This window comes from Littorina saxatilis, linkage group LG9, assembly GCF_037325665.1.
Source record: "Littorina saxatilis isolate snail1 linkage group LG9, US_GU_Lsax_2.0, whole genome shotgun sequence".
Classification (NCBI taxonomy): domain Eukaryota; kingdom Metazoa; phylum Mollusca; class Gastropoda; order Littorinimorpha; family Littorinidae; genus Littorina; species Littorina saxatilis.
In genome coordinates this window covers 45765796-45790575 of record NC_090253.1, presented here as the reverse complement: position 1 = coordinate 45790575, position 24780 = coordinate 45765796, and the positions used below count along the sequence as shown (strand labels likewise).

At 40.0% G+C, this 24780-nt stretch overlaps 1 protein-coding gene and 1 pseudogene across 1 annotated transcript; both read right to left on the bottom strand.

Moving 5' to 3' along the window:
- Positions 1 to 532: 532 nt before the first annotated feature.
- LOC138976215 (uncharacterized) lies at positions 533 to 14466 on the bottom strand. Its single transcript, XM_070349050.1, has 4 exons — positions 12525 to 14466; positions 9104 to 9248; positions 2205 to 2278; positions 533 to 1218 (listed from the first exon to the last, which is right to left on the bottom strand). The coding sequence occupies exons 1-4, from the start codon at positions 12603 to 12605 to the stop codon at positions 1090 to 1092; spliced, it is 429 nt and encodes a 142-aa protein (XP_070205151.1). The 5' UTR covers positions 12606 to 14466; the 3' UTR covers positions 533 to 1089.
- Positions 14467 to 15746: 1280 nt separating this feature from the next.
- Positions 15747 to 24358, bottom strand: LOC138976216 (uncharacterized; annotated as a pseudogene).
- Between the last annotated feature and the right edge of the window lie 422 nt (positions 24359 to 24780).

The following is a 24780-nucleotide window of genomic DNA, read 5'->3' as shown; positions in this document are numbered from 1 at the left end:
ATGTAAATAGACAACTAAAAAAAGAAAGAAAGAAAAAAACGTTCATACGACTCCATATCGTTGCATAAGGGTCAATGTTTGAGAAAGGATGAGAGAGAGAGAGGGAGAGAGAGAGAGAGACTCAGACTCAGACTCAGAACTTTATTACAAAAGGATAAAGGTTTTAGGCAAAGCCTATTCTTCCAACCTGTCCTTTATACAACACATAAAGACAGACGCACATAAACATATAAATTCAATCATATAAAATACAGAAATACATTGTATGGAATGCAACACAATGTGCATTTAAGGAATTACATGAGAACTCAAAAATTACAAAATTATATTGACATAGTTATACCTTTCATTTGGGAATAAAGTTGCTCCGATCAGCTACACATTCGTTAACACTTGTACAAAATGTTTAACAAAATAACAATCGAACAAGACATTTCATTCACGAATGATGTGTGAACGTGACTGTCTCTTAAACATTTTCACTGAAGTTGCATTTCTTATCTGTTGGGGGAAGGAGTTCCAGAGAAACATTCCCGAGAAGGCTAAGCTCGATTTGTAGAGGTCTATGCGAGGTATAGGAGGGATGAATTTTTGGGACCCATATCTTTTTGTGGCATGTTTGAAATGTGATTGCAAATATTTAGGACAGTCGTCATTTAGAGAGAAAGAGAGGGGTAAGTGCAAAATGGTTCAGAATAAGCTATAATAGCGAAGCGCGCAATAACCATTAGAGCCGAACTAAGAGACACATTAAACATTTCAAGAAAAAAATGACATAACTGCTGTTCAAAAGTTCAATGTCGAATACGGAAAAAATACACACACACACACACACATACATACACAAGAAGGCCATCATACCATAAAGCTATGTTGATAACCCTTTCCGAAAGTTTCGGATCAGCACTGACAGACACGCGGTTCAAGAGTATGGTACACAAACCACAAAGTGGTTGGGAACCCAGGTTGACGCAGGTTTGTCTTTCCCCAGACAAGACGTCCACATGATAATCGGCAAGCTTTCCTGGGAAGTGTTGATCTCACTTTGTCGACAGATGCGAGGCTGCACAACTCTATGGAGGTCCTTTCTTACATTGAAACCTCCATACTGTGCCGTGGGTACACAGACTGGACAGGCACACCCAGTACACTACTCAAACCATGGATTCCCCACATACTCATGTAGGATCTTGGGCATCGGCAGTTCATCACCGCATTCTGAAAAAGATTTTTCATGTCTTCTTTCGTCACGTTGATGGAAAATACCTGGCCTGAGTATGACATGTAAGTCTTCACCAAATTCTGAAGATCCGTCCCCGATGCAAGGATATCATGAGAAAGATACAGGTCTGAATTCTGAACCATCTCAAAAATGATTCTTAAAAATAAAAAGTTAAACAAATCTTTGGAGCAAACATTTAATATAGCCAGGTCAAAAACGTCCCGTGGGCTGAATTTTTGTTTCAATATAGCCGGGATTTCAATATAGCCGACTTCAATGTAGCCAACATTTTTTAACAAAGAAAAAGTAGAGCTTCAGCCGGGACCTGAAACATTCTTCAATATAGCCGGGATTTCAATATAGCCTACTTCAATATAGCCGGGTTTCACTGTATATAGGAATATCCCCTTGCCGAGGCACACAAAACTGTGACACTGCGCGAACCAGAGCCATCCAAAGTGCCCGCTAACAAAGTCGCTCCGCCTTCTTCAAGCGTCACGGTTGGCCGACTTTACAGGGTAGAAAAACACACCAAAGAAGGAAAAGTATAAACAGTTCAAGTTTAAAGATATAGTTCACAAAATCCTCAGCGTCAGCGCGTTTTTGGTAAACACGACCTGGTTTTTTTCTGGGTGTGTATACTTGTTTTTTCTCGAAGGTTGTTGACAAATCTGTATGCAAGGCTGATGAGTCATCGTTTTGCCTGGTCAACTCTTCCGCGAGAATATTCTAGAAAGTCAACACGGTGCATGTAAAGTCCAGGATAGTAAAAAACGCATGGGATTCCTAAATAGCCTCTTTTTTTAATTAAATTTACTGGGGTTTATACCTTTTTTAGTGCTGATTTTGGCTAACAATGTCCCCCCCCCCCCCCCCCAACGAAAACAAATCAACAGAAACCCACAAAGAAACAACTAAGTCAGCAAGGGCTTTGTAAATGACAGAAAAGTGTAAATGAAATAAAAAGCTCATGAAAACTTACCCTGTTCTTCTTCCTTTCTCCGATGTACTGTTCACCTGCTGAATTTCTGTGGGTGATTCTAGGACATTTGAAATCTGAAAGTACACACATAAAAACAAAAACAAATAAACAAACACTTTCTTTATTTGGTGTTTAACGTCGTTTTCAACCACGAAGGTTATATCGCGACGGGGAAAGGTGGGATAGAGCCACTTGTCAATTGTTTCTAGTTCACAAAAGCACTAATCAAAAATTTGCTCCAGGGGCTTGCAACGTACAGTAGTACAATATATGACCTTACTGGGAGAATGCAAGTTTCCAGTACAAAGGACTTAACATTTCTTACATACTGCTTGACTAAAATCTTTACAAACATTGACTATATTCTATACAAGAAACACTTAACAAGGGTAAAAGGGGAAACAGAATCCGTTAGTCGCCTCTTACGACATGCTGGGGAGCATCGGGTAAATTCTTCCCCCTAACCCGCGGGGGGAAAATAAACAAGTCGCGTAAGGCGAAAATACAACATTTAGTCAAGTAGCTGTCGAACTCACAGAATGAAACTGAACGCAATGCAACGCAGCAAGACCGTATACTCGTAGCATCGTCAGTCCACCGCTCATGGCAAAGGCAGTGAAATTGACAAGAAGAGCGGGGTAGTAGTTGCGCTGAGAAGGATAGCATGCTTTGTTGTATTTGTCCGCTCAATTTGTATACATTTATTAACTGTCTGATTTGTTACCTTTTTTTGTTAAAATTATATCTTTGTTTCAAAGCCCTCTGGGCCCAAAACAATAAAATACTTGACTTGACTTGACTTGACTCTATGTTAAAACATTTAGTCAAAACTTGACTAAATGTAACAAACACAAAAGCAACAAATATAAGAACAGAAAAACACAAAGAGAAACTGAGCAATACCATCATTAAGCCTATACATGAAAAGTAATCAGAAACAGATACAGAACACAGAATATTGTATTGCCCAAGGTTGGGAATTCGTTTTTATATTTAGTCAAGTTTTGACTAAATATTTTAACATGGAGGGGGAATCGAAACGAGGGTCGTGGTGTATGTGCGTGTGTGCGTGCGTGTGTGTGTGCGTGTGTGTGTGTGTGTGTAGAGCGATTCAGACTAAACTACTGGACCGATCTTTATGAAATTTGACATGAGAGTTCCTGGGTATGAAATCCCTGAACGCTTTTTTCATTTTTTTGGATAAATGTCTTTGATGACGTCATATCCGGCTTTTCGTGAAAGTTGAGGCGGCACTGTCACGCCCTCATTTTTCAACCAAATTGGTTGAAATTTTGGTCAAGTACTCTTCGACGAAGCCCGGGGTTCGGTATTGCATTTCAGCTTGGTGGCTTAAAAATTAATTGATGACTTTGGTCATTAAAAATCTGAAAATTGTAAAAAAAAATAAAAATTTATAAAACGATCCAAATTTACGTTCATCTTATTCTCCATCATTTGCTGATTCCAAAAACATATAAATATGTTATATTCGGATTAAAAACAAGCTCTGAAAATTAAATATATAAAAATTATTATCAAATTTTTTTTTTCGAAATCAATTTAAAAACACTTTCATCTTATTCCTTGTCGGTTCCTGATTCCAAAAATATATAGATATGATATGTTTGGATTAAAAACACGCTCAGAAAGTTAAAACGAAGAGAGGTACAGTAAAGCGTGCTATCCTTCTCAGCGCAACGAATACCCCGCTCTTCTTGTCAATTCCACGTGCACTGCCTTTGCCACGGGCGGTGGAGTGACGATGCTACGAGTATACGGTCTTGCTTCGTTGCGTTGCGTTCAGTTTCATTCTGTGAGTTCGACAGCTACTTGACTAAATATTGTATTTTCGCCTTACGCGACTTGTTATATTTAGTCAAGTTTTGACTAAATATTTTAACATCGAGGGGGAATCGAAACGAGGGTCGTGGTGTATGTGCGTGTGTGTGTGTGTGTGTGTGTGTGTGTGTGTGTGTGTGTGTAGAGCGATTCAGACTAAACTACTGGACCGATCTTTATGAAATTTGACATGAGAGTTCCTGGGTATGAAATCCCCGAACGTTTTTTTCATTTTTTTGATAAATGTCTTTGATGACGTCATATCCGGCTTTTCGTGAAAGTTGAGGCGGCACTGTCACGCCCTCATTTTTCAACCAAATTGGTTGAAATTTTGGTCAAGTAATCTTCGACGAAGCCCGGACTTCGGTATTGCATTTCAGCTTGGTGGCTTAAAAATTAATTAATGACTTTGGTCATTAAAAATCTGAAAATTGTAAAAAAAAAAAAAAAATTTTATAAAACGATCCAAATTTACGTTTATCTTATTCTCCATCATTTGCTGATTCCAAAAACATATAAATATGTTATATTCGGATTGAAAACAAGCTCTGAAAATTAAATATATAAAAATTATTATCAAAATTAAATTGTCGAAATCAATTTAAAAACACTTTCATCTTATTTTTTGTCGGTTCCTGATTCCAAAAACAAATAGATATGATATGTTTGGATTAAAAACACGCTCAGAAAGTTAAAACAAAGAGAGGTACAGAAAAGCGTGCTATCCTTCTTGGCGCAACTACTACCCCGCTCTTCTTGTCAATTTCACTGCCTTTGCCATGAGCGGTGGACTGACGATGCTACGAGTATACGGTCTTGCTGAAAAATGGCATTGCGTTCAGTTTCATTCTGTGAGTTCGACAGCTACTTGACTAAATATTGTATTTTCGCCTTACGCGACTTGTTACATTTAGTCAAGTTTTGACTAAATGTTTTAACGTAGAGGGGGGAATCGAGACGAGGGTGTAAAATACAACATTTAGTCAAGTAGCGGTCGAACTCACAGAATGAAACTGAACGCAATGCAACGCAGCAAGACCGTATACTCGTAGCATCGTCAGTCCACCGCTCATGGCAAAGGCAGTGAAATTGACAAGAAGAGCGGGGTAGTAGTTGCGCTGAGAAGGATAGCACGCTTTTCTGTACCTCTCTTCGTTTTAACTTTCTGAGCGTGTTTTCTATCCAAACATATCATATCTATATGTTTTTGGAATCAGGAACCGACAAGAAATAAGATGAAAGTGTTTTTAAATTGATTTCGAAAATTTAATTTTGATCATAATTTTTATATTTTTAATTTTCAGAGCTTGTTTTTAATCCAAATATAACATATTTATATGTTTTTGGAATCAGAAAATGATGGAGAATAAGATGAACGTAAATTTGGATCGTTTTATAAAATTTTTTTTTTTTTTTACAATTTTCAGATTTTTAATGACAAGTCATTAATTAATTTTTAAGCCACCAAGCTGAAATGCAATACCGAAGTCCGGGCTTCGTCGGAAATTACTTGACCAAAATTTCAACCAATTTGGCGTCAACTTTCACGAAAAGCCGGATATGACGTCATCAAAGACATTTATCAAACAAGTCGCGTAAGGCGAAAATACAATATTTAGTCAAGTAGCTGCCATTTTTCAGCAAGACCGTATACTCGTAGCATCGTCAGTCCACCGCTCATGGCAGCCAAAGGCAGTGAAATTGACAAGAAGAGCGGGGTAGTAGTTGCGCTAAGAAGGATAGCACGCTTTTCTGTACCTCTCTTTGTTTTAACTTTCTGAGCGTGTTTTTAATCCAAACATATCATATCTATATGTTTTTGGAATCAGGAACCGACAAGGAATAAGATGAAAGTGTTTTTAAATTGATTTGGACAATTTAATTTTGATAATAATTTTTATATATTTAATTTTCAGAGCTTGTTTTTAATCCGAATATAACATATTTATATGTTTTTGGAATCAGCAAATGATGGAGAATAAGATAAACGTAAATTTGGATCGTTTTATAAATTTTTATTTTTTTTTACAATTTTCAGATTTTTAATGACCAAAGTCATTAATTAATTTTTAAGCCACCAAGCTGAAATGCAATATCGAAGTCCGGGCTTTGTCGAAGATTACTTGACCAAAATTTCAACCAATTTGGTTGAAAAATGAGGGCGTGACAGTGCCGCCTCAACTTTCACGAAAAGCCGGATATGACGTCATCAAAGACATTTATCAAAAAAATGAAAAAAACGTTCGGGGATTTCATACCCAGGAACTCTCATGTCAAATTTCATAAAGATCGGTCCAGTAGTTTAGTCTGAATCGCTCTACACACACACACACACACACACACACACACGCACAGACAGACAGACACACATACACCACGACCCTCGTTTCGATTCCCCCTCGATGTTAAAATATTTAGTCAAAACTTGACTAAATATAAAAAATGAAAAAAACGTCTGAGGATATCATACCCAGGAACTGTCATGTCAAATTTCATAAAGATCGGTCCAGTAGTTTGGTCTGAATCGCTCTACACGCACACACACACATACACCACGACCCTCGTTTCGATTCCCCCTCTATGTTAAAACATTTAGTCAAAACTTGACTAAATGTAACAAACACAAAAGCAACAAGTCGCGTAAGGCGAAAATACAATATTTAGTCAAGTAGCTGTCGAACTCACAGAATGAAACTGAACGCAATGCCATTTTACTCGTAGCATCGTCAGGCCACCGCTCATGGCAAAGGCAGTGAAATTGACAAGAAGAGCGGGGTAGTAGTTGCGCTAAGAAGGATAGTACGCTTTTCTGTACCTCTCTTTGTTTTAACTTTCTGAGCGTGTTTTTAATCCAAACATATCATATCTATATGTTTTTGGAATCAGGAACCGACAAGGAATAAGATGAAAGTGTTTTTAAATTGATTTGGACAATTTAATTTTGATAATAATTTTTATATATTTAATTTTCAGAGCTTGTTTTTAATCCGAATATAACATATTTATATGTTTTTGGAATCAGCAAATAATGGAGAATAAGATAAACGTAAATTTGGATCGTTTTATAAATTTTTTATTTTTTTTTTACAATTTTCCGATTTTTAATGACCAAAGTCATTAATTAATTTTTAAGCCACCAAGCTGAAATGCAATACCGAACCCCGGGCTTCGTCGAAGATTACTTGACCAAAATTTGAACCAATTTTGTTGAAAAATGAGGGCGTGACAGTGCCGCCTCAACTTTCACGAAAAGCCGGATATGACGTCATCAAAGACATTTATCAAAAAAATGAAAAAAACGTTCGGGGATTTCATACCCAGGAACTCTCATGTCAAATTTCATAAAGATCGGTCCAGTAGTTTAGTCTGAATCGCTCTACACACACACACACACACACACACACACACGCACGCACACACGCACGCACATACACCACGACCCTCGTTTCGATTCCCCCTCGATGTTAAAATATTTAGTCAAAACTTGACTAAATATAACAAATATAAGAACAGAAAAACACAGAGAGAAACTGAGCAATACAATCATTAAGCCTATACATGAAAAGTAATCAGAAACAGATACAGAACACAGAATATTTTATTGCCCAAGGTTGGGAATTCGTTTTTACATTTAGTCAAGTTTTGACTAAATGTTTTAACGTAGAGGGGGGAATCGAGACGAGGGTCGTGGTGTATGTGCGTGTGTGTGTGTGTGTGTGTGTGTGTGTGTGTGTCTGTCTGTGTGTGTGTGTAGAGCGATTCAGACTAAACTACTGGACCGATCTTTATGAAATTTGACATGAGAGTTCCTGGGTATGAAATCAAATTTACGTTCATCTTATTCTCCATCATTTGCTGATTCCAATAACATATAAATATGTTATATTTGGATTAACAACAAGCTCTGAAAATTAAATATATAAAAATTATTATCAAAATTAAATTTTCCAAATCAATTTAAAAACACTTTCATCTTATTCCTTGTCGGTTCCTGATTCCAAAAACATATAGATATGATATGTTTGGATTAAAAACACGCTCAGAAAGTTAAAACAAAGAGAGGTACAGAAAAGCGTGCTATCCTTCTTAGCGCAACTACTACCCCGCTCTTCTTGTCAATTTCACTGCCTTTGCCATGAGCGGTGGACTGACGATGCTACGAGTATACGGTCTTGCTGAAAAATGGCAGCTACTTGACTAAATATTGTATTTTCGCCTTACGCGACTTGTTACATTTAGTCAAGTTTTGACTAAATGTTTTAACATAGAGGGGGAATCGAGACGAGGGTCGTGGTGTATGTGTGTGTGTGTGTGTGTGTGTGTCTGTCTGTGCGTGTGTGTGTGTGTAGAGCGATTCAGACTAAACTACTGGACCGATCTTTATGAAATTTTACATGAGGGTTCCTGGGAATGATATCCCCGGATATTTTTTTGTTTTTTTCTATAAATGTCTTTTATGACGTCATATCCGGCTTTTTGTAAAAGTTGAGGCGGCGCTGTCACACCCTCATTTTTCAATCAAATTGATTGAAATTTTGGCCAAGCAATCTTCGACGAAGGCCGGACTTCGGTATTGCATTTCAGCTTGGTGGCTTAAAAATTAATTAATGACTTTGGTCATTAAAAATCTGAAAATTGTAAAAAAAAAACATTTGTTTTATAAAACAATCCAAATTTACGTTCATCTTATTCTTCATCATTTCCTGATTCCAAAAACATATAAATATGTTATATTTGGATTAAAAAGAAGCTCTGAAAATTAAAAACATAAAACTTATGATCAACATTAAATTTTCGAAATCAATTTAAAAACACTTTCATCTTATTCCTTGTCGGTTCCTGATTCCAAAAACATATAGATATGATATGTTTGGATTAAAAACACGCTCAGAAAGTTAAAACGAAGAGAGGTACAGTAAAGCGTGCTATGAAGCACAGCGCAACCGCTACCGCGCCAAACAGGCTCGTCACTTTCACTGCCTTTTGCACTAGCGGCGGACTACGTTCAGTTTCATTCTGTGAGTTCCACAGCTTGACTAAATGTAGTAATTTCGCCTTACGCGACTTGTTCTCTGTGCGCACGCCCATGTAGAAATGCCCAAGAACCTCGTTGAGTTGCTCAGGGATAAAATCCTCAAAGTTGACTGCTTGTCGTTTTTGTCTGAGGAAATCTCGCAGACTCTTTGCAGCGTTTATGTTGGCTCTCTAAAACAGAAAGAACAAAAATAGCCTTTAATTTCATTTTTAAGTATTGTTTACTACTTGACAGACAACAATTGCCTTTTTGTGGTGTAGGGTATTTTTTTTATTCGCAGGGGTTGCTTGCACACATTAAGTGAGCTATGCATATGTGGGTCCTTCCACAAAGCTGTGTACCAAAAGCGTGACATGCTTCGTGAAAATTGAAAGTGTCTGAATAGGTTGTTTTTACGGTTTATGTAAAAGATATAGACATATGTCACGTTGCCATGCCAAACAAAAGATAAGTTTATGCTTTTTGGATACGAGGGGTGGTCAGAAAGTTGTGTAACATAACACATGTTTAACGTAACATGGGATCCAAACACACAAAACAGATAACAAAAAGCCATAGTATATAGTAACAAGTTTTATTTGCTTCACATTTAGAGCTTATTCCGAACAAAATGCAGTCAGGAAAAACAAATTGAACTAGTTATCGGTAACAAAAACGTATTTTTTGGTTGTGTCAACCAACAAACAAACATCGTCTGTGTGAAGTAACAAACAAATCCATTCGTGTGAGTCAATAGATAACATTGAGTCAACATGTAGCAACAAGATGTACACTGTTGCGGGTTCTCCTCTTGAGCAGGATGACGGAGCAGTTGACAAATCGCAAATTTTCGCGCCGCGTCGCACTTGACGTCAGCATGTGCTGTGACGATTCGATTGGTCCGTGACTTGGCGTCATCAACCGGCTTGTGAATGACTGTGTTATGAATGGAATTCTTTTGGTTTTGGTGACGTCGTCATTGATGCGACTCGAAATTCGGTTAGATTTAGGTGCGTTGTTTTTAAACACAAGGCAGATCAAGACACTAAACGATTTTGATTATTAATGATTTGCTGTGTCTTCGAGATACGTCGGACACACAGTGTTCCTCTCTTAAACACGTTGGTATTGTATTGTGTTATATCTGAATCATGGAATGACTCAGAAACAGAACAATACACAAACTATCCACCCAACAGACACAATTATTTTTACCTCAAAAACTTTATTTTTCTGCTAATTCTCTTCATTTTTGCGACCATATTTTTGTGATCATGCTTCGAAAAAGTCAATGCAGGGCCGGACTACCGGGGGGGTTATTATGGGGGTTGCGCAACCCCCCCCCCCCCTAGCCTAAACATGTACCTCACTTATTCAAAATTTTTTTTTTATTATTGTTTATTTTATACCGTTTCATGCAAGGAGCGACCATTTTCCTATCTCAGAATATGACCTACCCCACAAGGGGCTCTGCCCCTTGACCCCGCCCCCCCTGGACCACCACTTGCAACCCCCCCCCTCCTCTTAGCCTAGTCCGGCCCTGCAATGTAATGTATGGGTTTTCAAAGCGTATATGCCCAAAACAATGAACTGCTAATTTCAAAGCTACATGGCAAAGATTATAAACAACATGGGCAACTGTTTAGAGCAAGTTGACCAATTGCGCCTTCTTGTTATATCTGATCGATAATTCAATCCGTTCTTAGTGGTCCTGTCAGAGACATTATTCATCCTATACCATAAATCTAAGTGTGATTGGCAAGAACAATCGCACACTTTCTAACAAAGAATGCTCTTTGAGGAGTTGGGGAAGGTAAATGCTGTAAGGTAGTGAAATTAATTTGATATCCGATGCTAAATTTGGCTGCTTGGTTCGCCCAGTCAAGTCTTTCTGGATATATAAGCTAAGTATCACCAGGCAGTTTGAAGGAACTGCTCTTTTTTGTATCCCCACTAACAAGGAAATCAGCTTCACAAACGCAGAATTTCTTTCTCTATATTTCGCAACAGCATTTAATCTGATTTTCTTCGATTTATCGTTTTTCGAAAGAAAATATATAGTCGAGTTTGTTCCAATTTTGATGAAAATTCAACGGTTTTTTACCTAAACTCTTACAACTTGAACAGGACTAGACTATAAAGAATAGCTTAAGACTTGACAAAGACACACCGAGCACGTCTATCACAAAATAAAACATTGAAATGTCGAACTTTAAAAAAAAAATTACATTAAGAGCGAAGAGTCGCAAAAGGTTGCCTACGTAACATTCGTCCCTCGTTGGAAACGACTCATAAAACGCTCCACGTCTGCTGCGTTCCAAAAATGAATGGATCTTTTTTTATGGAAAAACCTTTCGGCGATGTTGAAGAACATTACATGCGAAAGAAACACCAAGTTTGATGCGTTGATAAGTGACAAATATCATTTTTAACGATCCAGCTTCACCAGAACAAATAGAAACGAAGCTTAGTGGCGACACGCGAAAGGCAAAATCACATTCAAATCGGATCAAATTGACACGGCGCACATTTTAACACGTTCACTACACATCAGTTGTGCCTGATAATACACACAGTCGCATATTCGTGCGTGCATAAGTTATAGACATGTTCACGTAGTTCGCGGTTGGTTTTGGAAACCAAATGTTACGTAGGCAACCGTTATTTCTTAACGATCCAAATGCACACTGTAAACATATGTAGAGGAAAACAGCTAAGTGCATATGTAACACTAGCACAAAAGACAACGAAGATGTATATCGGGGGGTTCATGGTCGCATTTTATTGGCAGCCACACGGATACTTAAAAACAAGATGTAAGCAATGTCACAAAAAAACCGCCATTTTGACGTCATTTTCTGTGTTTGCTTTCATATAAAACACTAACCAACATAGCGATCTTCTTGATTTTCTTATCGTTATCTCTTTGGTCAATTTGCAGTCTGTTGATATCCTTATATTATTCGAGAAGCAAGAAAAACATTCCGAAATCTTACTCTAAAGTCATAACCCTCTTGTGGTACACAGCTTTGTGGAAGGACCCATATAAGCATGGTGTTGTGTTTAATGTTTGCGATCTGTGTTCATTAATTGTTGTGAAAGTTTAGTTATCCATACCATGGGTGGGTTTATTACATTTAATGTTAATGTAAATTTGTGCAGAGCTGGAACTCAAGAAGGCATCTTTATCATAGCTCTCTAGGCTCTTTGTTTTTGTTCTTGAATCATTTTTCACTTCCAGCCTGTGTTTCCAAATCCCTAGCCAAAAACACTATATTTTTTTTATTGATAATTCTCTTGTTATTATTCATTTTAAAATTTGTTAATTACATTCATGGGGGATTTATTTGAAGGTTTGTTACTTGACTGCACGTCACTCAGCATTGGTAACATTACTGCTATTGATAACATTCATTATTAAGCTTTATCAGTGATATCACTAAATGAGCAAATCAAATGTGAATTACCTTTGTAGCTGCTGGTGTCAGCAACATCTTTTTTGCCTCCAGTTCTTCAGTTGAGTACTCGACATGTCGTTTGTTTGCCATGTTGCCAAAAGCACATAGGTGTAGTCTGCTACTGACAGCACCAAAAGGAGTTGCTTCCCTTTACTCAGTATTAAACTTACTTGCCCTTCTATTTCCCTCCCACCGACAGAATTTGCTTTTTAGCACATTTTACACAGTAAATTGCATGGGAAAAATGTCAAAAAGGGACATTCAGTAGAACAATTCACCCTGATGTTTTTTATATTAATTTTTATTTTGTCGTGGTGATTTTTAATGCGATAAACAAAAAGGGTCCCGCCTTGACCGTTATAACATTTAACAGGTCACCTAGAATCAGTCCTGATTGGTCACATAGCGATAAAGGGCACTAGAATGATAATAAACGCATCTATAAAATAAATCAACGACATCAATTAAAATACATACACTAATAAAAAAAAATTAACAACATAATGACTATATAATTATCCTCTCCTATACGCTGCTAACGTTCCAAACTCTTGTTCGTCCATGGGCAGAAACTCCCACGTTCACTCATGTTTTTGCGCGAGTGAGTTTTTTACGTGTATGACCGTTTTTGCCCCGCCATTCAGGCAACCATACGCCGCTTTCGGGGGCAGCATGCTGGGGATTCTCGTGTTTCTATTACCCACCGAACTCCAACATGGATTACAGGATCTTTTCCGTGCGCACCTGGTCTTGTGCTTGCGTGTACACGCGGAGGGGGATAAGGCACGAACAGGCCTGCACATACGTTGATCTGGGAGATCGGACAAATCTCCACCCTTAACACACCAGGCGCAGCCAGGGTTCGAAGCCCGCGACCTTCAGCATAGGAGGCCGACGTCTTATCAATTCGGCCACTGCGCCCGTCTGATAATGAAGAACCTCAATAACCAAGAAAGCTTAGTTAATGGAGCATCACATGATTAACAAAACGAAACATTCACTAAAACCACAACCTATCTAATTTTTAAAGTGTACTTCAACAAGAGGCGAAGCCTTCAAGGCTCACGTAAGAAATCGACAAACAGTAACACAAACTCAATCACTTCGTCACACATACACACACACACACACAGTAAGCGGCATAGGTGACACTGTGCAAGAAAGCGAGACACTAGATCTAGATCTGAATGGCCGATTTCGAAGAAAAAACTAGTCTCGGCCCGCTCGGCAAAATAACAATGACCGAGACTTTCAGTAATTCCTTCGCGTGACGTCTAACCCTCTTACGTCATAATGTGACGTCTTCAAATGTTGTGACGTCTTCAAATGTTAAAGTTTCTACCACAGACATACATACATACATACATACATACGCACGCACGCACGCACAGACAGACAAAAGTTAGCATCGCATAGGCTACACTTACGTGAGCCAATAACGGGTAGTCTTCTCTTGCGGACTCTTCAGTTGGGGAGACCGCTTTCGACTGAAGAAGAATACAAAATCGATGCAATGAGCACGTTTTCTCCCGGGACAACTTCAAGTCTGGAACAGGACTAGGCTACAAAGAATAGCCTAAGACTTGAAAAAGAGACACTGAGCACGTATATTACAAAATAAAACAATAAAATGTCTAAAGGTTGCCTACGTAACATTCGTCCCTCATTGGTAACGACTCATAAAATGCTCCACGCCTGCTGCGTTCAAAAAGTCGACAGAATTTTTTTCATGGAAAAACCTTTCAGCGACGTTGAAGAACATTACATGCAAAAGAAACACCAAGTTTCATGCGCTGCTAAGTGACAAATGTAGTTTTTAACGATCCAGCGTAACAAGAAAAATATAAACGACTAGATGAATACCCGCTTCGCCGGGAAGAAGTCGAGCCGAATACCCGGCTGCGCCGGGGACCCGGCTTTGCCGGGTGTACGCCGGCTTTGCCGGCGCACCGCACGAAGGAAGGGCGATAAACGCGCAAAACACTGGAGAAGAGTAAAAATAGTATAACGGGAATATGGATTGAGCGTTGTCGACAGTGACCTTCTAAAAATAGAAACGGGAATATGGATTGACGCCACACGAAGAAAGGGAGATAAACGCTGAAAACACTGGAAAAGATAAGGAAGAGTTACTGGGAATGGATCCAGAGAAAAACCAAACTCGGTTCAGCGCTGCGCGCTGAGAGCACGTGTTGAAATATCTCATCGAGCAGGTTGTGTCCGGGGTCTACCTGAATATGCCCACCAAATTTGAAACAGATCCATCGAGAACCTTGGGCGTGCATCGCGGACACACACACACACACACACACACACACACACACACACACACACAGACACAAGTCGTATATATATATATATAAGCTTAGTGGCGACCCGTGAAAGGCAAAATCACATTAAAATCGAATCGAATTGACAGGGCGCACATTCTTACGCATTCACTACACATCAGTAGTGCCTGATAATATACCGAGTCGCATATTCGTGTTCACGTAGTTCACGGTTGGTTTTATAAACCAAATGTTACGTAGGAAACCGTTATTTAACAATCCAAATGCACACTGTAAACATGAGTAGGGGAAAACAGCTAAGTGCATATGTAACACTAGCACAAAACACAACGAAGATGTATATCGGGGGGGGGGGGGGGGGGGGTGTTCAGGGTCGCATTTCATTAGCAGCCACACGGATACTTAAAAACAAGATGTAAGCATGTCACAATAAAAACGCAATTGATGACGTAATTTTCTGTGTTTGCTTTTATACAAAACACTAACCAACCTGACGATCTTCTTGATTTTATTATCGTTATCTCTTTGGTCAATTTGCACTGTGTTGATATCCTTATAATTATATCATTCGAGAAGCAAGAAAAACATTGACCGGCACGGTTGGCCTAGTGGTAAGGCGTCCGCCCCGTGATCGGGAGGTCGTGGGTTCGAACCCCGGCCGGGTCATACCTAAGACTTTAAAATTGGCAATCTAGTGGCTGCTCCGCCTGGCGTCTGGCATTATGGGGTTAGTGCTAGGACTGGTTGGTCCGGTGTCAGAATAATGTGACTGGGTGAGACATGAAGCCTGTGCTGCGACTTCTGTCTTGTGTGTGGCGCACGTTATATGTCAAAGCAGCACCGCCCTGATATGGCCCTTCGTGGTCGGCTGGGCGTTAAGCAAACAAACAAACAAACAAGAGAAACATTCCTAAATCTAACTCTAAAGTCATGACCCTCTCGTGGTACACAGCTTTGTAGAACAACTCCTGTACGAAATACAGTCACCAAAAGACACTGATGTGATTTATGAAGAGAAAATGTCCTTTCTTCCAGTCACTGAACACACACACAATCCCGATCACTGTTGTCCCTGGTCATCCTGATGTAGTGTAACTGTAATGTTCAATGTTCTCCCCCTTCATACACATTGCCATCTCGTGCTTCCTCAGCCCGAATATTCAGACGACGCTGTCCCGCATACTCCTTTCGGCGCCGACGGGCATTGACAGCAGAAGCAGCGTCAGCCGCTTTCAGGCGATGCTCATCCTTCTTTGCCAGGAGGTGAAGAGTGGTGTATGAAATGTCCACATACAGCCTGCTCAGTATGGAGATCATTTCAGTGGCCCCTTCGTTGAATTTGCAGACAGCACGAGCCACGCTTCCCTCCACACGTCTCATGCCCATGAAGGAGTTTTTGGGGCAACGGGTCCAAATCATGTTGTTGAGGCACTCATGCATTAGTGTTTTGAGTGCCCCCATGAACAAGTCTCTTCAGCAAACATTCATCAGCCATTCTCCTGTAGACTGGAATCATCGTCTCTACAACTTCAGGGGACAGGTATGTAGACGAAGGGTGGTCCTTGTGGCTACCAGGCTGTTCTCCCCTTGCCAGGGCCTTTTGGTAGAAGCACCGACTGTCTGCTCCGTGCGGGCACTGCCGATGATGTGGTTCCTCATCAGTGGACATAGAGTGCCACAGAGTAGCCCACACAGCTGCCTCCATCTTGTCCACGTTTGGAATGTTGTCCAGGATTGCCCCACGGTAAAAGTTCTGAAGACTGTCGCATTTCTTCTCAGTCAGGCGACCAACACCACGTCCACCAAGCCGCTCCTGCTTCGTCAGTTTGCGAAGACCAGTGCCCATACGCTTAAGGGCGTGGTTGGTGCAGTCCAGCTTTTCCACTTTGGTAGGGTATGGGTCCTCTTCACACACAGCCTTGTAAGCTGAAGAATCCCCATCACACAGCATCTCCGCATACCGAAATCCAAAGGTGGCCTCGGATCGATTCCACAAAATCTTTGGCGCCTCTGACTCCATAGCCTTGCTCTATTTGAAGTGGTTTCGGCAGCAATCAGGGGCATGTTCCGCTTTCCAGGCAGCCAACTCTTCAGCAGGGAGATGTCTGCTTTCTGCAAGAGCACATGCGTGGCAGTACTTAGACAGGACCTTGTAGTCAACGACGAGGCCAGTGAGTACATCAATGGCCACGCCCACCCCAAGAGCGAAGTAAACCCCTTTTTTGCCAGGTTCCGTCGTAGGAGACACTGATGTTGATGATGGGATTTTCTCCTCGGTCAAGGGCTTCCCGCAGGTCTTCATCTGTTTCTGCGTATGCCTTCTGAACAGCAGCTGCAGAGCGCTGTAGCATGGCGGACCCAGCTTCCATTTCAGCAGCTAGAAACACATAAATACATCCCATAAATACATGTACGTATATCGACAGGTTCAAACTAAAAGCGGGGGCACAACAATTACTCTTCATTTCAAACCTCATTTCAAACCTAAGTAGGGTTTACACACTTTTATAACTTAGAGAGAAATTCTACTACAAGTATTAATACTAATACTGGTTACATAATAAAGATAGCAGAACAATGGTGACTGCGCGTGAGAGAGCGAAAAATAAAAAGACCCCAAAATACTTTACTCACATGTTTGACGAAGACGAAACAAATAACAAATCACGACCTTTCGACCATCCTAGAGTTTTCCTCAGGCACAAAACAGAAAAAAGAAGAAGACAGACGACAGAACAGAAAGATCTTTACAGTACAGTATTTTTTGGTCTTTTTATCATAAAGATACTTCTACTTTTCTCTGTAAAAGTTTGTTTACATATAATCTTAGTTCTTACATGAAGTAAACAATGAAGCAAATAAACTCTCAACCAGTGAATATTTTTCCATCTTTTACAAAAAATTATTGTCCATAGTGAGCAAATAAGTTGGATAAATAAAGAGTACAGCAAGACACCAACCTGTCACTTTCTTGTCATGTCGCTGGTAGGTTTTCAGATGCATGGCTGGTATTCCCATCACTGCACTGAAAGTCTCTAGAACAGCGTAGCTCCCTCCCACCTCGTGACTGAACAGTACCATCATTGGATTTACTTCAAAAGCAATGTTTTTGCTATCACTGTCCTGCATTCGAGGTGATGACATCTCCTTTTTCTCATAATCGCCACAACCATCGCACGTCAGTAACCACGCCGTATTTATAAACGGTTGCGTCGACTGAAAGCCGCGGGATCGGTTGCATCGACTAAAAGCCACGGGATCAGGACACGCGAGGTGAGTTTCTCCACAAAATTACAAATCTCTTCTCTTAATTAGTAGATTATCATATAACTTTTGTTTACACTTTGAACTTAGGTATTATAGCATCACATCATCGATTTTTTTCATTGATTGCATTTACGTGTGAATGTTGAACTGTGATTATTTACACTTGTTCAAGCGCATTTTTGTAAATTTTGCCTTTCAACCTTCACCACCAAAAATCAAGCTTTCGGACAAAGCTACAGACAATTAAGATGTATTCAATGATTATTTATTGACCATTGGGTTAAATTTTAGTAGCTAATGTTACATGCAGACCTGTTTACCCCCATAAGTGTTTTGGAGTAATGCTCAGCCCCAAAAATAGTAATCCTGGCACAACAATAGTAATCATCCAGCATTCGTCGCCAATTACAACGCACATGACAACTGTGTCTGCGAAACGCAATCATGCACATATATACATCATTCACAAACAAAACACATCAGTCAGTTTTTGTAGTCATCATAATTTCAAAGAAGATCACATCAAAAACACATGCATCACTGATTCTTTTGCTCGTAGTAGGCCTTTTTCAGTGTCAAGCGCTTCTCTACTGTACTTGCGCTTGCCGAATGAGTGAGGGCGAGACTTCACCACTAGAATAAGGCTCTCCAGCGTCTCATCAGACAGACATGATCTCTGGTCTGTGCTGTGCTTTTTCACCCCATTTTGCCATTGAAAAAAACAATGCCAAACATGTGAATTGATTAAAAAAAAAATAATACCGCATAAAATTTGTTTACCAGCAAAATAGATGGTTTCAGCAGCAAATAGGAAGGAGTGAGCAGCGAATGTGAAGCAGCAAATTGGATGAATTCAACAGCAGAATAGATGAATTCAACAGCCAAGCAGATTTCTTTAACAGTAAAAAAAAATGAAAAATCCAGCAAAATGAGAACAGCAAAACGGACACAAATCAGCAAAATCGAAATAAAAATTCAAGAATAAGTTCATACAGAAAATGGACAAAAACATGAAATCGCATTCACTCTATTTGAAAAAAATCAACACACACACACACACACACACACACCAAGGTACAGCAAAGTTTATCTTCGCTTCTCCAGGGACAAACTTCCCCTTTAGTGAGGATCCATCAATTACTTGTCCAACGCTCTTTGGACCGCTCATAAATCGGAGGAAGCGGCCGTGAAATAACCTTTGGCCAGTGGACCAGAACGATTTTACTTCAAGACTGTATCTCATTTGAATAGAAGTATCATTTCCAAGAAATTTCACAACGTCCAGAAATAATTGGAAACAAAATGTTCTCCATGGGAAATGTATTATCGCTGACCATGTTGTTGAATTTGACCCATGTTGACAGGTGTCCAAGTGACTTCATTCGTTCTGCAATAACAGGCGCTAGTTCATTAAGACGTTTAACATCAGCAGACGAAGCATCATTCACATCGATTGATTCATCACTGTCCGAATTTGATGCTGGTTCGTTTGTTTTGTTCTCGTCCGCTTTGCATTCGCCAGTTTTGCATTCGACGGCTTTGCATTCTATTGTGATAGTTTCATTCTTATGGCCAACAATGTGGTATCCCTCTGCTACTGTCTTTGGAATTACTTCGAAGTCTTTTGAACAATATCTGAATACCCCGGTTTTATCGTCAAGCCGAAGAATGCGAAGCTTCACATTTTCAGTGGGAAGTAATGATAAAGCATGATCGATAGCGGTGATGAATTCTTCACACTTTTCGGAACAATACCAGCACATGAAGCGGGACTGATTCGTATCCATGGTTTATGCAGTGGACAGGTGATTTCAGGGGCCGGACTCCATCTGCCATAGAAAATTATAAATATCAGAGTGCGAGTACCATCCTAAAAAAAAGTGCGTGTCTCCATGAAACTATTGGGACTGTACACTATCCGGGTCAAACCACCTGTACAGTGGCCGGCAAAAGTATTGCACCACATAGAAAGAGAGGAAAGGTCTAACAATTTAGACACTTTTCAAACGGTCTTTTTAATACAATCAAGTATACTACACTCATGAATTTTTAACATAGTAAAGACGAAAGTCCCCTCTTTCTTGTGATACCAAATCTGTTAGCAAATGAAGAGTTCTTACATATCTTATTAGGACCGTTAAAATGTGAGGTAATTTCCCGATTCGTTCAAAGCAATTTTAGTCATTTCCGTTCTTCCCATTTGGTGCGATACTTTTGCTTGCCACTGTACACCATTACATGGCATGATGTTTGTTGTACAATGTTCAGAAGCGATTTTGCAACCTTAAGTAAACCTTTTAAACTTTCAATTACTTCCACGGCGCACCGGCAACCGATGACTACCGTGGCGCACAACCGGTCTGTACAAGTCCGTGGCACGGTGTGCAACCGTCAAACTGTTTAGTGTCCTTGCATATCCGTAAAATATGAAGTAACTATGTAACATTAGCAAATAAAATTTAACCCAATGGTCAATAAATAATCATTGAATACATTTTAATTGTCTGTAGCTTTGTCCGAAAGCTTGATTTTTAGTGGTGAAGGTTGAAAGTCAAAATTTACAAAAATGCGCTTGAAAAAGTGTAAATAATCACAGTTCAACATTCCCACGTAAATGCAATCGATGAAAAAAAATCGATGATGTGATGCTACAACACCTAAGTTCAAAGTGTAAACAAAAGTTATGTGATAATCTACTAATTAAGAGAAGAGATTTGTAATTTTGTGGAGAAACTCACCTCGCGTGTCCTGATCCCGCGGCTTTCAATCGACGCAACCGTTTATACGGCGTGGTAACAGCCGCTGAGAGGCGAAGCCAGCGTTTTCTCCTTCACTCACAGTTATCGAGAGACCAGTCTCCTTGCATACGGGACATGTAAGATCACTCAGTAGTCGAGTAAGCTGGAACACATGCGTAAAACTCCACAACTGATCGGAGCAGTCGGCAACATCTTCGTCAGCATCCATAGCCTCATGTTTTCTTCGAAACGCACACTTCGACTGCGGGTCGCTGCATTTCGACAGTCCCCCATTCGAACATGAAACAACTCGCTCGACTTGCTTCGTCTTTTTGGCCGCTGCTGCTTTTACCGCTTGCAGTCTCCTCTTCCCTCCCTTTGCTCTTGGCATTTTACCGTCAGTCTGATACAAAACTTCACTATCAGAACACAAAAATACCGATGGCAAGGAACTTTTTCTACGCTCACTCGATGTTCAACTTTTGCTTTGCTGTGTTTGTTGACATCATCGACAAGAGGAAACCGCATTGCATTGTGGGAACGAAACTGTTGCATTGGGTAGGAATGCCATTCACACAAAAGCATTCCGGTTTTCTGATTGGTTAATCTTCAAGTCGTAGTAGGCTTCTCCCTTATTTGGAATATTTCGTATCGTCGTCTGCGTTGGAAAAACCGCGCGAAGCCGTTTATGGAAGTTTCCGGCAGTGACGTCAGTTCGTTGAAACGGTTCGGGAAACTTCGGGCTTTTCTTTCGTCTGCTACGCGAGGCGATTCCTCGAGCGAATTGTGGTGTTGTAAAGTGTCAAAAAAAGGTTATTTTAGCAAATATTTCACAAAATAAACGCCAACAAGCTTCGGTACACATTTTTTGGGGCTAAATTCATACATTTGGCACCAGTTTTAGAGCAAAATAGTGTTAGGAGCTGTTAGAAGGGGTGTTCATGAGTCAAAATCAGGCATAATCACAACATCACAAAAATCATGATTTTAGTGAAAATTGAGGTGCCGTGTCTCCCCTTCTTAATCAAATCATTTACCTTGGTAACGGTTTTATTGCTGTAAACACTTGCAGGTCTTTCACAACGATGGTCGTTTTCCAGACTGTGTCTTATTTGTCTAAATTCAGCTGTCCGTGGTTTTTACCAGAGCTTTTGAATGTACTTCCTCCCAATAGGGCTGCGCAACATGATCACAAACCCCTTTTGAATTTAAGTCAATTTTCGGCAAGTATTGTATTACCGCTCAGCGCAGTGGTTTGTCCATGTTCCAAGGCAGCCGCAAGTTTAATTGCTCATGACGTCTTGACTATTGTGACGACCATATGTGTAAAGATCGTCATCATAAGTTTCTCACTGGGGAAAGCGAGATGCCCAACAGTACGGCGCTACCTATTTTTTTCTTCTCCTTTTTCCGCATGCGTGTATTCATGATTCCTGCTGTGAATTTTGGTTCTTTATCGTGCGCATGCGTGTACACGGAAACCGAAGGAAGTCTGCACAAGGAACTTAGTCGATAAATATCGACAGGGGGCCGACAAATGGTTTACATGTGAAATGTGTGTATATGGGTGTGGGTCTGAAACAAACAAACAAACAAACCATGTGAACCCCCCCCCCCCCCCCCCCCCTCCGCTCGCGGGCCCGGCTGAACGACTGACGTCACATGTCGCTTTGGTCTTTTCCAGAAGAACACCGCGTGTACATAATACACAATTCGATCGCGTAGCACTGCCAATGCACATTTTCGCAACGAAAACCGTGCTACTGTTTCTTGTGTGTTAAATCTGAAAGCAATATAAGTAAACGAACAATTGAAAACTGATATCACGTTACTAAACTCCCAAAAGTAATAAATTACTTCTGACTGCGGTACACAATACATTTTCAAAGCAATTTTTATTATTTTCAAGACATGAAAAATACAACGGAAGAAAAATGCAAGCAATAGCAATTTTTTTTAAAAGTACAGACTAAATACTGAAGCTCTCTATTTCTCTTTAGTATGTTGGATGCAGGTGTACTTACCGTACTCACAGTTGCAGACAGATACAGATTCAAACACGTGTCGAGCGTAAAACAAAAAGTGAAACTAGAGAATAACATGAACCTGAAAACTTTTAAAATATTTGTACCCAGCACCAAGAGAGATTATTGTAAAAAAAAAATGTAATACAAAGTGTCTGTGTTCTACATAAGACAGGAGAATTTACATAGCAACAGAAAACATGCTTGTAAATCACTGAGCACCAACAGTTAAAAATCACTATCGCTCACCTCATGCAGACTGAAATGCAAACCTGCACACATACATACACACAAACAAGGGGGGAGCATCCGTGGACTGGCACTAATGATATGATCAACTGCATATGTAGCTAACTTTGCCCGTCTCACACCTTGTTAATGTTAGTGTCACTGGTACGCAACCTGTTCTTCATGCTCTACTCTTTCCACCCGCGCTGCACTTTGTCCATCATTGACATTGTCCTCAGCTTGTGGTGGACTCGGATTTAAAAAAAAAAGCAGGACAGCATTTTCGAAAACATCTTCTTGCACTTTCAAAGAAATGTCAAATGCATAAACTGTGTCATAAAAAAGCACAGGCACTGTATCATTGGTTTGGCACTGTTGCAGAAAGTCCTTGTCATGAATCAGCTTTCATTTTGGCAGAGCAAGCGACACCCACAGTCTGACGAAAAATGTCCTCCATGTCAAGGAACATTTGCACAATGTTGTCTTTGACAAATGTCAGTCCTCCTCGGTTAAGCACCGTTGTCAAGTCAGTTGAAGAACCACAATCACTTTCTGACAGCTCACTGAACCTCAGTGCTTCTAAACAGCGCAGTTTCTCGTATCTGTATGCACCTTTCTTGAGGCCCCAAACTTTCTTTTTTAGTTTCTTCACCACACTCCCAGCAACATACCTGATCACATCCTTCTCCTCCTCACACACTGGCACCGGTCGGTCATTCGCGTTGTCTTCCTGTTTGCACCCATAGGTTGCTTCGACCAGCCTTTCAAACATCCTGAGGCAAATGGAAGCTGATGCATGAGTCGACTTGGTGACCTCTGTAATGCTTGCATGGCTTGCGTGCATTGTTAAAATTATTATTGGCCAACGTTGAACATTTCACGAAGGCCTTAATCTTCCCGCACCGTAAACCAGATTAGTAGGTGCTTGATTTTGGTATTTTGATTTTACATAACATTAAACCTTTCTTGGGGTTCATGGTCATGGCAACAGCCATAATAGTATTATATCATGTATAATATTACATTTCAGCATATAGATAGATAGATAGATAGATAGATAATTTAGATAGATAATTTATTGCCAAGTGTACAATACATGAATGAACATAAAAAATACACGAGGAAAGCAGCTTGCTGTGTGATAAAAACAAAAATAAATAGCATTCATACATCGCTGGCGCATAGCATCATACATACATGGGTAAGACAATTTGGTATCACAGTAACTAATACATACACTATACAGACATGGTGAGAACTATGAAACTCTAAGAGCTATCGGAACCCCTAGGACCCCCCCCCCCCCCCCCCCCCCCACCACTCCCCCCCCCTCTCCAACCCCTGTTCCCGAACTGAACATGTTCCATACTGATAAAATGTACCTCTAAAACAGCACATAAAAATAAACTCTTCCAACACATCACAGTGATTAAAGAACGGCTAAAACTACTAAAACATACTAGATGTGTATTCCGATAATATAACCAGCTGCTAAAACATAGTCTGGCTTCATCGCGTCACAGTGGTGTCACCATACTAAAACCCACTCTATAGATCACAGTATGTAATGTCAGCTACTAAAAGCATACTTCTAGAACATCCTAAAACTTGTCACAATCTGTAGAGTTCATTTACCGGTTACCTGTGTGAATTACATGTCATCATACCAAACTGTCATACATTTTTATTCCCACATCATTCTGATTGATCACAACCA